We start from the raw sequence: 16,260 nt of genomic DNA on the forward strand, positions 1-16,260 counted from the left end.
ATATATATAATAAAACCATGAAAACCACATGAAGAACTCAGGCTTTGCAGCCAAACTTAGAATCCATAGTTTTACCATGAATAGTTGTGCTACACTGAACAATATTGCTAACCCTCGATATCCCTTTCTGCAAAAAGGGATTTACTACTTGCTTTTGACCACATTTCTGTAAGATAAATGGTGTTATTTCCTGTGTTACAGTTTGTGTCTAGATGTCCCCCAAAGCCACATCTGCTCATAGTTTTTTCCGGAGGTGGCTGAATCATGTTTGTGATTGATTCATGGTCCAATGCTGGGATTAAGGGTGTGAGTGCTACACCTGCCCTAGGGTGAGTAGCCTACATACAATATAAGGGCTAGAAAGAAGCTCGTCTTTTCCCTCTCCTTTGTTGCTTTGCTACTTTCTGGCCACCACGAAAAGCCCCCTTTTGCTCTTGTGGCTTTTGTTTTCTTCCGCCACCATGAACAGTTGCCCTTCTGCCATGTTTTTGAATTTAGAGTTTGCTCTTATTTATTTATCTTACTCTACTTCTCATTTATTTCTCTGTCTGTCTACCTCCTCCTGTTAACCACCAAGTGTTTAAGACCCAGAGACTGGATGTCTTATTTGTCTTGTGACACAGTGTGGTACATAATAAGGGTTTCCCAGGCTCACTCCCTCTCGTTAAAAATCATTCCCAATTTATCATAATGGACAATAGCAAAGCAGATCAAGGTGGGACATGTAGTGATGCTAATAATAGCAACTAATTTTTACAAACAATTTATCATGTGCCAAGTCCTTACTGAATGCTTTATAAGCATCTTTTAACTTAATTCCCCCAATAAACCTACAAAGTAAGTACTATTAAGCATTGTTTTACTAATAAGAGAGCTGAAGTGCAGAAAGTGCGGGGCAGCTAGTTTGCAATAGAGGCCTGAAGACACAGCAGTCAGATATGAGGGTCATGCTCCTGACACTCTGAACCACAAAATGGTTTTTGTGTTCTTTGACCTGCCTCATTATACGATGATGTAAAATGCACAGATGCTGCTAGTATTCTGAAGCCAGAATCTTTGTTCTCTATCCTGGTCCTTTTAATAGTTTCCCTTAGTTGTCAGCCTATTACAGCTGCTAAAATGTAGAGTCTTAATTATTTTCTCCATCATGGCTGGTGAGAACAACCCAACACGGAATCAGCATCTTACCCTAAGGATTTATAGCCATTTAGCATTTTGTTGCTTTTTATTCTGTCCATAAGAGTGCAGATAATGAGCTGCTTCTGAGGAGTAAAATAACTTGAGCATTTCATAACATGGTAAATGTGATTTGAGTCATTAACCTATTACACTGGTATGCTTTCCAAAGAGGAAGCTTACTGGATTTGTAAAATGGTAGAGAAGGGCTGGAAGCCTTCCCCTACTACTCATGTAACAAAAATAATAACTCTATGTTCACCAAAGACTTTTATTAAAATTTTTTGAAAGTCATTAAAATAAGCTGGGAAATTTTTTTATCTTCTACTCTTTCTCCTCCCTGGAGGAATAAGGCTGAAATAAATATGATAACCACTTCCACAAGATACATATTTTCACACAGGCATGGTGGTGCATGCTTATAGTCCCAGCAATTGGGAGGCCGAGGCAAGAGGATCACCCTCAGTTCAAGGCCAGCCTGGGATACACAGCAAGACCCTATCTCAACAAAAAAAAGAAAAAATTACAGATTTTCTTGTTTGTACTTTGGGATCTTGCTCAATAATAGCCTGGTAGATAAAGGTGCTTTCTAACTGCTGAGTTCTCGTCTGCTTTCCCCTGCAGGAGGAGCACTGATGTTAATGTTAAGTCCGGAATCTCAAAGGGACAATAATACTTGCTCATCACAAATGCAAATTTATAAGTCATTTGGGTAAATTTTTTTCCTAGTTTACGAAGTAAAAATTAGATTCTTCAATCCAGAAAAAGTCCCCTATGATCAAGGTAGCTATGTGATGACATTCAATGTTTCTGGGAGCCTTCAAGTTCATTACGAAAAGTTACACAACAGCCTGCTCCATGTGGACTCTCCTTGTTCAGTAGGTTTAAATCTTTGATTAATTAAACAGAGATAATCTAATGCTACAGCAGTCACTTTCCCTTGGCTGTAGCTCTCTCGACACCCTAAAATATGGCTGTATAATTTTGAAATAAAGAAATTCCACAGGGTATGGTGGTGCATGCTTATAATACCAGCACTTGGAAGGCTGAGGCAGGAGGATCATTGTGAGCTCGAGACCAGCGTGGGCTACAAAGTGAGCCCAAGGCCAGCCAGGACTGCATAGAGAGACCCTGTCTCAAAAAGAAAAAATAAAAAAAAAAATCAAAAATTCCTAAACCCCAAATAATAATGGATGTAGATTCATCTTGAATTTGGGTGTTCAATGTGAAACAAAAATGACCTGTGATATTGCAGTAGACAAAGAAGAGAAATTCCTTCAGATAGAAAGGATGAAAGGAGGGATCACCTTGGTTACACATGACAAATACCCTGTGTACATTGATGTACGAAAATAGGTACAGATCAGCCCAAAACAGCTCGTAGGTTCCTCTTGTGGAGCTGTGTTTAAAACTGGAAGAGTGAGCTTCACCCTTTCCTGGATGGTGACTGCGACTTCTCCCTAGGCAGGAGATGAGTGAGCATTCAGATGTCCTTCAGGAGCCTTCAGAATGGCTCTCCATTTTTTTCCTCCCATCCACATTTCTAGTGCACGATTTCTCAAGAGTCCTAGTTATCTATGTTGAAAGGTACTGTATCCTTTCTTATCCTTGGGCTGGGATCACAGGCTTCAAGTGAAACTCAACATGAAAGCTCATTCAAGTTATTCACTCCCCTTAAAGCCTCAGTTTCCTCAACTGTGAAATGGAGAGATCCTAATTGCCAGGCTCACAAGAGTGTTTAATGTAAATAAGACAATTCAGTGATTGAAATATACAAAGAACTCCATAAATGTCACTATTACTGGAACTGCAATTATCTTACTTAAACAAGTGTGCTTTTCCATTAGCTCTGAATAGCTAACTCTCTAATTAAAAGTCTGTCATAAGTGAACTCATTACAAGACTAAGTCTAACTCTGCACTTTGCCTATTTTCCAAGCAAGATGCTAGCAAAAGCTGCCAATCAAATTCACTAATTTTGTAATACTGGAGTGATACAAATGTTTCTCCAAATGTGATTAGAGAAAATTTAATCTTTAATGCTGAGAATTTTCTGTGTTGTTTCAAGATTTGATATTTGCATGTCCCTTTGGTGGTTATGCATATTTAATGTAAGAAAAAGAAAGATGTTGTTGACATGTATATGTAATGTTGATATATATATATATATATATATATCACATGTAAATCTACAGACCTGATAGAAACATAAATGGTGATACATACATTTGCATATGCACACTCACACACTTACATATGTATAACAGCAAGAGTTTTAAACATCCACTGGAAAATATTTAAAATAAACTAAAATAAATAAAATAAAATGAATAAAATAAAATGAAGGAGTGACGGAGATCATTACAAAGCACACTTGAGCAGGACTTAATCAATTGGCTTTTCATGTTCACTTGTGACTCTGTCCAAGGCCTAGGCTCCTTATCTGGAAATGGCAGACTCATAGTAAGTGAACCTCTGTGAGTCACTAATCCCTACTAGAACTTGTAGTGGTGGATGAAGCCAGAAGGCCTCAGAGGACAAGACAAGATCACAGCCACGGACACCTGGATCAGATCTCAACTGGATAAAGACTATAGCCTCAGTCATCTCTTCCTTCAGTGGATTAACTTCATACCTTACTTGGAGAAGTCCTTGAGTGGTTCCACCCTTCTTGAGGACTCCCCTCCTTTCTTCTGATAACCAAATAAATATGGGGGCGACACAGAGAGGGTTCGTGGTCTTAGCCCTGAGAGAATTATGGATTATGTGAGAATGATTTGATCCTCCTGGAGCCCTAGAATCATTCCATTTGCCTCTTTTTATTTAGCCTTTGCCATATACTCACTCAGGAGATTGTGGACCTGATCAGCCAGCAGTTACTGAGGGATATTATTAACCCTATAAAGCACTATTTTTTCCCATGTTTGCAGTGTTTTGATGACCCAGAGGGTTCATACTTAGTGAAACCAGGAAGATGCAGGTTGTACCATGAAGTGTGCTGTGACTAACAGAGCTATACATGGATATTTTCACAGCCTATGAGTAAGACACTGGCAATGGATTTCAGTGCTTCTCCTCTTGGCCACATCAGTGACATTATCTATTCATCTTCAGACTTGCAATACAAGTTCCTTATCTTTCTTAGGAGAGCATCCAGGTTCTCCTATGCTTGAAAATCTGTGGACTATGATCACTCCATTTGTTGCCACAGTCCCCTGCGCAAGGCATTTTTTTCCCTCAACACTGAACAAGCACAGCCAACTTGCCTCCTACTGAAATCAGGCTCTATAAGGACAACTGGGAATGCATCTAGGCTGCCATGCAGGACACCCACTGACTGCTGGAACATCATGAACCAGCAATAGCTAGAAAAACGGAAGGTTAACAGATTTCCTTTCCTCTTTACATGTCATTCAGGTAAAAAGCCAGAAAATTGTTACAACAAAAAGTCCCCTGGGTTATTTTCTAGGATTGCTAAATGCACACAGTGTCGGTTACCAAGGTTGGAAGGATGGTGTGTTTCTGATCCTACCACTGTTCATTTGGATTTGAATAATGTTGACCCAGTGATGATGACTCTAAGTAACCAAGTAACACTGTAAGAAGCAATAGCATCAACAAAATCAAGACCAATCCCTGGACTGGAAATTAGGACTTTGATTGCCACAGATATTGTCTATAGGACATTAGATACAACTGTTCTGTGCTCTAAATCTGCCTTTAAAAAAAAAAGGGAGGCAAAATGAAGACGTCAGAAATTGCTTCTAAATGCATTTATTTAGATCTAAATAATTTTTTCCTATAGTAAATAATGACATGAAAGAAACACTCTTTAAAAATTAATTGCTGCTCCTGAAAAGGACGGGTTGTGTAACACCGCACTGTATGCCTCTTTTTCCACGTAGTGGCAGTAGGAGAAGTTGATCTTCTTTCCCCCTTGGCTTTGAAGAGTAGGAAAATCTAGAGAATATACTCCTGCATTCTAGCCAACGACTGATAATCTTAAGAAAGTCATTTTTGTTCTGCTTGACGAAATACATTCATGAAATGAATGCAGTGATAATATTTTTCTTGAAAATTCAGATAATATAATCATGAAAATTTTATTATGAAAATAAAATCACCCTTAATCCTACCAACCAGAGGTGAACCATACCATTCACTATGAAAATGAATTAAACCAATTAGGAAACCCAAGTTAAAAATTGATATATTAATGTTTAATAGACTGCACTGCAGGTTGGAATTGGCTACTCAGTAATCCTGTGGTAAAACTTTCAGAGTAGAGAAAAAACATGTAATTCATAACACCCTGCTTGTCTAAATTCATTGTAAGCTAACATTATCCTTTGCCATTTTTTTCAAAGACAGAACATACATAGCAAGAGGTGGTTGAATTGCTTTCTGCTTCCTGCTAAATATTTTGTTAAAAATATGAGCCTTTAATTCGAAGTGACGAATTTCTGACCTAATGCTACGTGTGAAGGTATTCAGATATGTGAAGTCAGGACCTCGCTTCTTGCACAAAAAGAGAAAGAAGTATTTTGACATGGGGCAGCTATAAGCAACAGCAAGAAAGCTGTTCCTTCCAGAAGAATGACTTCAGTAAAACCAGCATCAGAACATCTTCCAAGCCATTTCTTTAATCAATAGACTTCAAATTACAGCACAACACTAACATCATAAATTGTGTCACAAATAGCTTTGTCTATTTCTCATTAAGATACTAAGAACACTTTAGCAATAATTCTGCATTTAAAGCTACAACCATAATTTTTACCTTATATCAAAATTATAAGCCAAGTTTTATATAGTAAAATATAGGAATATTGAATAAAAATATATCCTATATATGTTCTTCAATAAAGAATGAAGTTGAGAAGTGTTTTATGTCAATGACTACTAGGTCTATCATACATTCAACATTAATAGAAAGTGATTAAAAAATAGTATGTCCAATACTTTTATAAAAATGTTATATAGATGCTTTTTTAGAAGAAAAATAGGCATAAGAATATAAAACAAAACTCAGGTAATGGTTACCTCTGGTTGGCAGGATGAAGGGTGATTTTATTTTCATAATAAAATTTTCATGATTATATTATCTAACTTTTCAAGAAAAATATCACTGCATAATTGGATGAATGTTTCATTGTGCTTACTGTACAACTTTTAGCATGATAAAATATGATATAGTATATTAATGATAGCATAAATAATAAACTGTTTAATTTTGATTTAGATTCTAAGCTTATAAAAATGTGAGCTGTTATGCTTATAAAAAGATGCCATTAATTGATAATTCTGATTGACTGCTTTTTTAATACCTGAATTTAATGATATTGTTTTTGCTATCCTAATGAAACTGAGATCTTTTTCCTAAGCAATAAATGCCATAGCCAAAGCACTGAAATACTATATTAAATATTTTTGCATGCATAATGAATTGGTAACTCTGTAAGGAAATACCTCAAGCACTAGCAAAATCACAGTTAGCGGCTTTTGGGAGAAAGAATAAATATTTAGAAATCAATTACATAGGTTAATGCATGAATCACTCATTTAAAACTAGAATGCTTGGTCTTCTGATTCCCTGTCCATCATGACTATTCATTAGCTTTTAACATCTAATAATAGGAATGCACAAGTACTCCCCGCATTAGGGAGGCTGAGGTGGGAAGATCAGGAGTTTACGGCCACCCTGGACCACATAGTGAGTTTAAGGCCAGCTTGAAGTACATAGTGAGACCCTGTCTCACAAAACAAATGCACAAACAACCAAACAGACACACTGTTTTAAGGAAATAACTCTGGGATTCTGGGGAAGGTGGTTAGATCATGAAGGCTGAGCTGTCCTAAATGGGATCAGTGACCTTGTCAAAGAGTCTCCAGACTGCTGCCTTCCATTTTTCCTTGGTGAAGACAAAACTTCTTCTATGAATCATGAACTGGCCTTCATCAGACACAGTCTACTGACACCTTCCTGTTAGCCTTTTTAGCCTCCAGAACTGTGAGAAAGGCATTTCTGCAGTTTATCGCACACCCAGTACTCAACTGAATTTTGTTACAGCAGCTTTAACAGAGTAAGGAAATGAGGCTGTATATTTGAGGATTTCTTTCGTTTTCAGCCACACATTAAAATTTTAATTGTAAAAACTCATTATTTACACCTTTTGTATTTTTAATGACTCATCCAATGAAGTTGTGAAATTACAAGAGTGATAAGACATGATGCAAAGAATAAGAATGACTTGGTTTACAAGGGACCAGACAACATTTGGGTAAATGAAAGCATCTGGGCCACAAGGCTTTTAACGGCAGTCACGACCGCCTGGGTCTGAAGCCGGAAATCCACGCCTCTTGTCCTGATCTCCAGGAGCCATACGCAATGGCTGAAGACAACTGGCTCCCTCTGCATCTCTATCCTCAACACTGACAACCTTTTGAGATTTCTTTCGTAGTTTCCATTCCGTTCCAGCCCTGCATCCCTGGACTTTTCTTGTTCTCTTTAGTTCTCACTCATGCGCATGTTTCTGTTCTAGACAAAGTACCTAGTGTTTTACTTCACCGTATAAGGAACAAACAACAGGTAAAATCACTACACCCAGTCAGGCAAGCATTTCTCAGTATTAAGCGACATCGATCACTAACCGGCACTTATTAATGTTACTCCAAATATATAATTTCATTTCCTCGTCTAATATTTGATTATATGTCATTTTACTTTCAGTAGTCATTGATTCAGAGATATTGGAGTTACAACAAAATAAAATTCATCTAATACACCCCTGTAGAATATGAGGAAGGTTCAAAAAGAAGTGACAAGCTCCAAATTGAAAATCAAATTCCACTGTCTCTATGCTTTGTTAAGGAAACTGGTTGCATCCACAAGTTGTATCCATTTCCTAATCTGCACAGCACTGGAACGCTTCCCGGAGCATTTAAAATGTGAATCAAGTTGAACAATACAACAAGAGAGTAAGTGCAACCCTGTGCTTTTGGAGATAAGAAACAGATCCAATCAGGGTGAAAACTCTTAGAACTCAGGGTATGAGTGGTAGGATCTAAAATTTTTTTCATATTTCTAAATCTATTTAGAGGAACTCTAAATCTGAGTTCCTCTGAATTCTTCAAAGTCACTTAGTGCAAGCTTGCTGCTGAGCAGCTAGTGTGTAACCCTCAAAACTCTTGTTAACCAAAAGCGATGCATCACCATGAGCAGACCGAGCACTCTTGTGTACACTCAGAATCAGAGGGTGTGATGGTTGATATATTGTGTCAACTTCAGAAGCTAAACTAAGTAACTCAGCAGTTCTACATCTTGGGGTGTACAGGACATGCCCTAATAGGACCTTGTTCACTGTGTCAGACTGAGAAGTTTAGAAGTTTAATTAAGTGATTCAGCAGGGTCCAGAGCCCTCACTTAGTAAACATCCTGAGCCTGTGCAAGAGGAGGGCCCGGAGATGGTGTGAGTGCTACACCCGCATGGCGGCAGGTAGCCTGCATACAATATAAGGGAGGAAAAGAGGTTTGCTCTCCCCTCCCTTTTTAGCTCTTGCTGCTCTTGCCATCTTCTGCCATCTTGAACTGTTGTCCCTGTGCCATATCACAGTGCTTTGGAGCCAGCTGATTATGGACCGAAACCTCCACAATCTGAATTAAATAAAGCCTTCCTTCCTTAACTTTGGGTTTCAGGTATTTTGTTTCAGCCACAAGAGAAAAGTAACAAAGACAATCTCCAAGGCCTGCTTTTGGAGAAAGAAAGTTTTATAAAGAAGTTAGGAAGGTATTAGCTAAAGGGTATTGGCTTTGCTTCTCTTGATTATGGCTTGGCCTGGCTATCTGTGCTCATGGATGCCACCCGGTACACCACATAGCCTCTAAGAGGAGATATCTCCATGCTCAGACACAGCCATTCGAGGGAGATACGTGTAAAGATAATTCTCCTCGTATGAAACATTAAAGGTATTATTCATTGCCTATAGACATCTAAAATCTTGAGTTACATAGTCTCCAAGGTAATAGAACCAGAAACTTTTAAGCTCCTGAAACATAACATTTTTTATTTTCCAAATTTTATAATGACATTTTCAAACATCCAAATTGAAACTGTAGCACAACAAACCCCTCCATGCTCACCATCAAATTCAGCAAGCATTAACATTTTGCTATAGTGTTTTCTCTATCTTTATCGTGTTTTAATGCTTAAACATTTCATTGACAAAACCTGGCGAAAGCTTATTCAGATCCTGTGAATGACTATTTCTCCTCACTCCTTCCCCATCAGACTTTGTGGGGCTCAGAGGGAAAGTGGGGTAGGAGGTGAGAACCTTAGCTTCTGCTTTGAGCTCACAAGACATTGATCTCAAAGGCCTCATCCTGCCCCGGTTTCTTGGTCACTACCATGATATTTAAAGCATTTCTTATCCCAGCCTTCCACATCCAGGTATGAATGGCTGCTCTTCAATTTGCACTACTCTGACTGATGAGCTTTTTCACTACTGAGTTCTTTCCAATGACCAGGCCTGTGTGCTAGGAACCCGAACAAGAAAAGTCATCTTTTAGTAAACTGGAGCTGATGTGAACCACAAGGCTTAAGGCTGCATCCTCCATGACAGTCTCTCACCTGCCTTACTTTATCACTGAAGAATAAAGTCTGTATCTGTGGATCTGAGATCTATTTCCACCTAGTCTTCTTTATCTTCTTTCTTTCTAGGGTCTCTTAAGTGAGTTCTACTATTTTTTATTCCCACCTTTCAAGCATGTAAAGAACAATATGGGATGGTTAAGAATAACATCTCTACATTCAGGCAGCTAAGATCTCCTGAATATGGATAGTGCCAACCACTTAGAGACTGTATTTTTTCTTCTTATACAAACATACCTATGATAAAGCTTTATTAATAAGTTAAGGTAGAGTAAGAGATTAATGACATCAAATAGAAAAATTGCAACAACATACTGTAATTAAGGTTATGTAGTCTTTCTGAAAATATTATACTGTATTCACCTTCTGATGATGATGTAACATGACAGAAGCCTACATATGAGATGAAAGGAGGTGGGTCACATAGGCATTATGACATCACATTACACTATTACTGACCCTCTGATGATGCATCAGGAGGACCATCTGCCTTGGGTTCTTCTAGATCAATCATCAGGCTATGATGATATCAATGGATGGATGTTAGGTGGAGACAGTGGTTTGTGATCCATGATAGCTGAATTTTTTTGTGAAACACTTTTGGAAAAGACGTCATAAAAGTTGATGTCTCTGTCTTCCCTTTGTTCCATAGAGGACTCAACAAGTTCTTCCAATTCCTTATTTACTAACATCTTTTGATGACCTGAAAATGTCATTTCATGTCTTCACCTAGCATGTTCAAAACTATTTCTTGACTAATTTGCCTTCGTTGTGAATGATTTTCCTAACTTCTCAATCAGTCCCTCAGAAGCCTTTAAACTAATCTATGATTTCATTCCCTAAATTATTCCAGAAGGCCTTTATAGTTTCTGGTTTTAATTCATCAATTGAAGCTTTGATGAATATTATATTGTTAAGCATAGTTAATTATTTCCATTACCACATTATGTCCAGATGAAAGTCTGCATTTGCTGCTGAGTAAATGCATTTAGCCATCAGGTGAGTATGTATGCCATTGACAAATGGAATAATGTGTTAGCCAAGTGACTGAAGCAATGAGCTTTTATTTTGAGGTGAAAATACAAACTAGACATTTTTACTTTTATACTAAATAGATTCAGAATAGCCAGGAACACTTTCTATTAGTATAGGTCTTTACATTTCAACCTTTCCTAATTTATTTATTTATTTATTTCACTTAACCAGGTGAAATATTAATGCAACCATTGTATAACCAAGATTACTGTTACCTGTGCTTTCTGGTTGTGCCCCTAGAACACAGATAATTCACTTTTATTTGAGAGCAAGAGAATTCTTCATCTGGATGTGACACCTGCCTTTATCTTGTCACTGAAATGGTGCCACACAGGACCAAAGTTAATCTGTTCTATGTTTTATGCCCTGGTGCCTCATTTATGCTTTTTGAATGTGGACTCTATTGGACATCTTCCCAAAGAGCTCAGATTCATTACAATTGAAGACTTGCTCCAGAGGGTTCCTTTTCTCCTTAGTCAGCTTCTTACACTCTGCCAGAAATGTGGCAGCAGCTTGTTCATTAGCAGGCTCAGTCTCTGTAGTACGTTTTTATTTGTTTGGCCCAAACCTATCCCTAAATCTCCCTCTGTTGAAGCAAATGGCTTGGTGTTATTTGTTGCAGGGTTTACCTTGCCAATGACTTCAATAGGCTCAGTGTTTTTTGACACAACATAATGCAGTCAATCAGAACACGATTTCTGTTCATGGCTTCTACTCACCATTTTTCAATAGTACATGTTTGCAGTTCATAGTGATACACTGAGTGTGGGGAGCTGGCATGTGTACATTACACATCTTAATTCTTTTTCTGCCCTCTTCCCCTCCACCTCTCTGTCCCCTTCCCTTTTGCAAAAGATCTATCTACCTGCCTCTTTTTATCCACCTTTTATTCTGCTCTTTAACTTATTATGTTTGACTTATTTTACTTAACATTATGGTTTCAAGATGCAATCATTTTTCTACACATGACTCAAATTTATCCTTATTTACAGTATAATAGTACACTACAATATACAAATATCATGTTTTTAATCTACTCTTTTATCTATTCATCTGTTGATGGCTCTATAAGCCAATTATTATAATTGGTCTGCTATGAACATGGGTATGTATGTATCACTCTACTATGATGTCCTTAAGTTGGGAAGGTACCCAGTCTACCTGCAATTTAATGACTTTTCCATGTTAAAAAAAGATTTTTCACATATTATTGGTATAAATTTTGTAGTTTGGGATGTAACAGTAAAACTAGCACTAATTTTTTTCTCCTTCATAATTTCATGTTTAAAAGTTTCATTCTTACTATAGGCCTTAGCAACCTTCACATGTGATATTCTTTCTTTCCTTATTAAGTAAAAACATTTACCTTTTCACTTAAAGTAAAACCATTGCAGCTTCTTATTGGCATATGTGAATTGATAGTATCACTACTTTGTACTCTGGGGGCCATTATTAAGAAAATAATGATTAGATTACCTCAATGCAAGCACTGTGCACTATATTAGTCTACCCCAAACTAGTCACTACTGAACGACTAGTATCTAAGTAGTGTAAACTACATGGATACACTGAACAGAGGGATGAACAGAGGGTGCAGATGAAACAGAGTAGGATAGCAGCTAAGATTTGATCATGCTATTTAGAAAAGTGCACAATTTAAAACCTGTAGTTTATTTCTAGAATTTTCCATGTAACATTTTCAGACTGTAGTTAATCTGGGCAACTGTAAGTGAAACTGTAGATGGTGGCGTGGTGGTGGATACCAACAGAGGCAAAGAATTTGGTTCCGTGTCTAAGCCCTAGCAAGTGTTCTGTCAATGAATAATACTACTGTCGCTGCCATTATTATCATCAGGTAACCATATATTTATGTAAAATCGAATATAACAGAGGCAACTGAAACTGTCAAATTTACTTTTTCTACCTACAGATAGTCTCTATACTGAAATATTTTCAGGATAAAATATGTAGCTGTTCTTCAAATTTTTTTTTCCCAGAAACCGTCTACTGCTTTTAGTAAAATTGAGAGAAAAGTGGTTTTATTTTACAAATTATCATCATCCAAAATAGCAATGCATCACTTTTTTTATTGATGTGGATATACATTTAAGATTTAAATTCTGTATTAATAAGTATGAGATAACTACTTTATTTATCTGTAAGTCAGATTGCTCCTAGGACGGTGAGAGGGCACAATAAGCTTTCTTTCATCAGAGAACTATGACCCACTTCAAGCGGCTCAGGAGCAATTTATAAACGGCATCTGCCGTTTCCAAACAATCATCTGGCATTTGTAACTTTTTTTCCATTTTAAAGAAACCCCTCTTGTCAGCTGTTTTCATATTGTTTATCTGTATTCTTTGAAGAAAGCTGCTTTTAGGGTCAGCAGCTGATACTGGAAGATAATTTGGAAAAAACTGAATCTTAGCTAAGGTTAAGTTCCTTCGTAAACATGCTACCCTAAGCTCCAGGATATCTGCAGGGTAGAGGGCTCAACTGTTTATCAGCAAAACTGCAGGAGGAAGAAGAGTAAAATACTGCCCTCCGATGAGAAGCAAGAACTGTTCTGTTCAGAAAAAGTTAAATTTTAAAATGGGCACTACAGACCTGAGGCCATAAAGCACTGTGCCGTCTGGGTGAAGGCGGATCATGCGGTTTTTGACAGTCACTCCATGCACAAATGACTTCTTATCATTCAGGAAGTAGGTATCGGGCACCCAGAGCTGGTCTGCGACTCTGTTGTCCAAAGTCAAGTTTAAAGGTATTACATTATAGGATAGCCTCTTATCTCTCCAGGCTTGTTGAAAGTACATTGTCAGGGTATAATCCTGTGAATGTGAGAAGAAATATTGTTACTTCGTGCAATAACAGGCTTGTAGGACAGACAAACACTTTAGAATTAATAAGACATATCCCTCTCTGTCTATATATAAAACTATACACAATAAGCATATAGGATTTATGCAGACAGACACATTAATTTATTAAACCCAGGATTATTAAGCACTTATAATGTGCATATATGGACCATGGTAGCCACTATGAATACAGAAATAAAGAAAATATATCCACTTGAAGTTTATTATACATTTCCCAGGAAAAACAATATTAAGAATAAAACCATTAAAAATTTGCGTTTTCAAAGCACAGTGTACAGGATTATTTTAGAATGGATATGCATGCAATTTTAAAATAGTTACATAATCACTTTTATATTTACTAAAAAAATTAACTAGCACATCAAGCCTAAGATTTTATACATCATTCATTCCATAAATATTTAATTTATATTTAGGATGTGATGGGCACTGCTGCAGAGTTGGGATAAATGTGGTAAAGAAGACAGATTCAGTGCTCTAAGAAAGTTTATTAATGTATTGTGGACACATGAACAAAATAGCGTTAAATAATGTTCTATTTTACAAGTGAAGTAAAGTAGAATACAAAGCGCTTCCCTGGAACTGTAAAGAAAATTAACTCCAAAGAGTGGACACAGCACTGAGACCAGATATACAGCCCACACCATTGGCGCTTGGGAGAACACCCTGCAGTAGCCTTGGCTTGTCATGTAAGAATAGAAAAGAGACCGCTTGTAGGGCCTTTGCACAGGTAGAGAGGTACTGGAACAGAAAAGAAAAATTGGCCTCAAGGAATTTACACGTCAGTACAGGAAGCAACTTAAAATAACTTGTTACAAAGTGGCTAGTTTATTACCATAGTTATTGCAAGAGTTTGCTGATGAGAATCTTAATCAGTTTAATCAAGGTGGGTTTGCCAAGGAAGATGATACTTCAGAGACTTAGGCACCTTTCTAAACACTATTACTGTTATAGGCAGCTGAGTTAGAGAGAAATATTATAGGCAGTCAGACAGGGCCAGGCCCTGGAAACAGCCAACATGAAAGATACGTATTTGTCGTGGGCCAGACCTCAAGACAAAGGACTAAACAAATACACCACATACCTCCCTAGGGATGGACATCAGGGATTGATATTCTAAACAGGTAGCAATCACCTTGAAGAGTCCTTGACCCAACCCCTTACAGGAAAAGCCCCTGTTCTGTATTCATGCCCGCTTGCTACGTGACTCACTTCCCCATTTGATCCCAATTTAATCAATTTTACCTGAACAATTCTTATTGGCTGACCACAGTTTTGTCCATTTTTCCCCTACCTTGGACCCGCCTCACATCTTGTTGTTGCTCTATAAAAGTCCCTAGAAAAGACAGTCTGGGGTAACCCACTCGGGCCCCCCTTCTGTCCCTTTCTTGGACAGAAGCTTTCTTTCCCTCAATAAATATATTCTGCTCTTAACCTCCGTTGTTCCTAAAATTCATTCTTTGATTTTAGAGAACACGAACTCCTCCCAGATACTCAGGTTGGGAGTTTTTATTTCCTGTATCACTACCACTGCCAACATGTGGCGAGGACTTTCATCCCAGTGTACTGATCGGCAGGCAGCACTCTTGGATTCTAGAAACTGAGCTGCTCTAAAGGAAGCCGGAGTCTGACAGTCTGAGCTCGATTTCTCCACTCTGTTTGTAGGCTGTGTGTTTGCAAAGAGCTCTTCTGCTTCAGTTTGAGTGAGCACTGAATACAAGCCTTTGAGTACCAGCCTGATCTCACGGGTAAATTACTACGGGAAAAAATACAACTCAAATGAAATTTGTAAACAGCAAGCTTAATATATTATGAATAAAGCATTTACATATTTATTCTAATAGTTTATTCATTACAGGCCTAGGGGTACAATGTAACTCTTTTCACCTTTATTTGAATGACTAAGTACCAAATGTCCATTTGAAAAAGATAATTAAATTTCTATTATTTTAGAAAGCATGCCTTTATTTTTATTTTGCTTGCATTTTTTAATTTTTTGGTACATTTTACATGCATGTAATGATAACATTCATCATAGGGCATTTGTTCCTGTCCATAACATACGGTGATTCTTCTTTTTTTCCCATTCCCCTGGCAACCCTTCACCTCTCTTCCCCTGCTCACTTATCAAAGCTTTGTTTCCATTTTTTCATATATTCTCTTTTTTCTTGTCCTATTTCCCCCCACCCCGTGTTCCTCTTCTTTTGTAGACATTTTGTTCTTATTTCCCTTATACATTTTGGTCCTTGTTTATACTTCTCATATCAGAGAAACAGCACTGCATTTACACAGGTGTCCGATTTATTTCATTTAAGAGTATGTTCTCGGGGTGTTGCCATTTAGCTAGAAATGTCTTACGTTTATCTTTGTTTATGGCAGAGTAGTAACTCATCCTACAAAAAAAGTCACATTTTCTTTGTCCATTCGTTGGTTGATAAGCATTAGGGTTGTTTCCAAGATTCAGCTATTACAAACTGTGCTGCTATAAACATGGGTATCCATAAATCATTGTGGTATGATGCT

General features: G+C 37.5%; 1 protein-coding gene across 2 annotated transcripts in view; it reads right to left on the bottom strand.

Moving 5' to 3' along the window:
• Gabrb2 (gamma-aminobutyric acid (GABA) A receptor, beta 2) overlaps nt 1-16,260 on the bottom strand; it is a 236,935-nt gene that overhangs the window by 134,249 nt on the left and 86,426 nt on the right. For both annotated transcript variants that reach the window (XM_005376272.1, XM_005376271.1), the window contains exon 4: nt 13,466-13,686. In XM_005376272.1, coding sequence (XP_005376329.1) covers nt 13,466-13,686 — 221 coding nt within the window. The remainder of the gene's footprint in view (nt 1-13,465; nt 13,687-16,260) is intronic.

Source organism: Chinchilla lanigera, unplaced genomic scaffold (assembly GCF_000276665.1).
Source record: "Chinchilla lanigera isolate Chin_1 unplaced genomic scaffold, ChiLan1.0 scaffold00007, whole genome shotgun sequence".
Classification (NCBI taxonomy): Eukaryota; Metazoa; Chordata; class Mammalia; order Rodentia; family Chinchillidae; genus Chinchilla; species Chinchilla lanigera.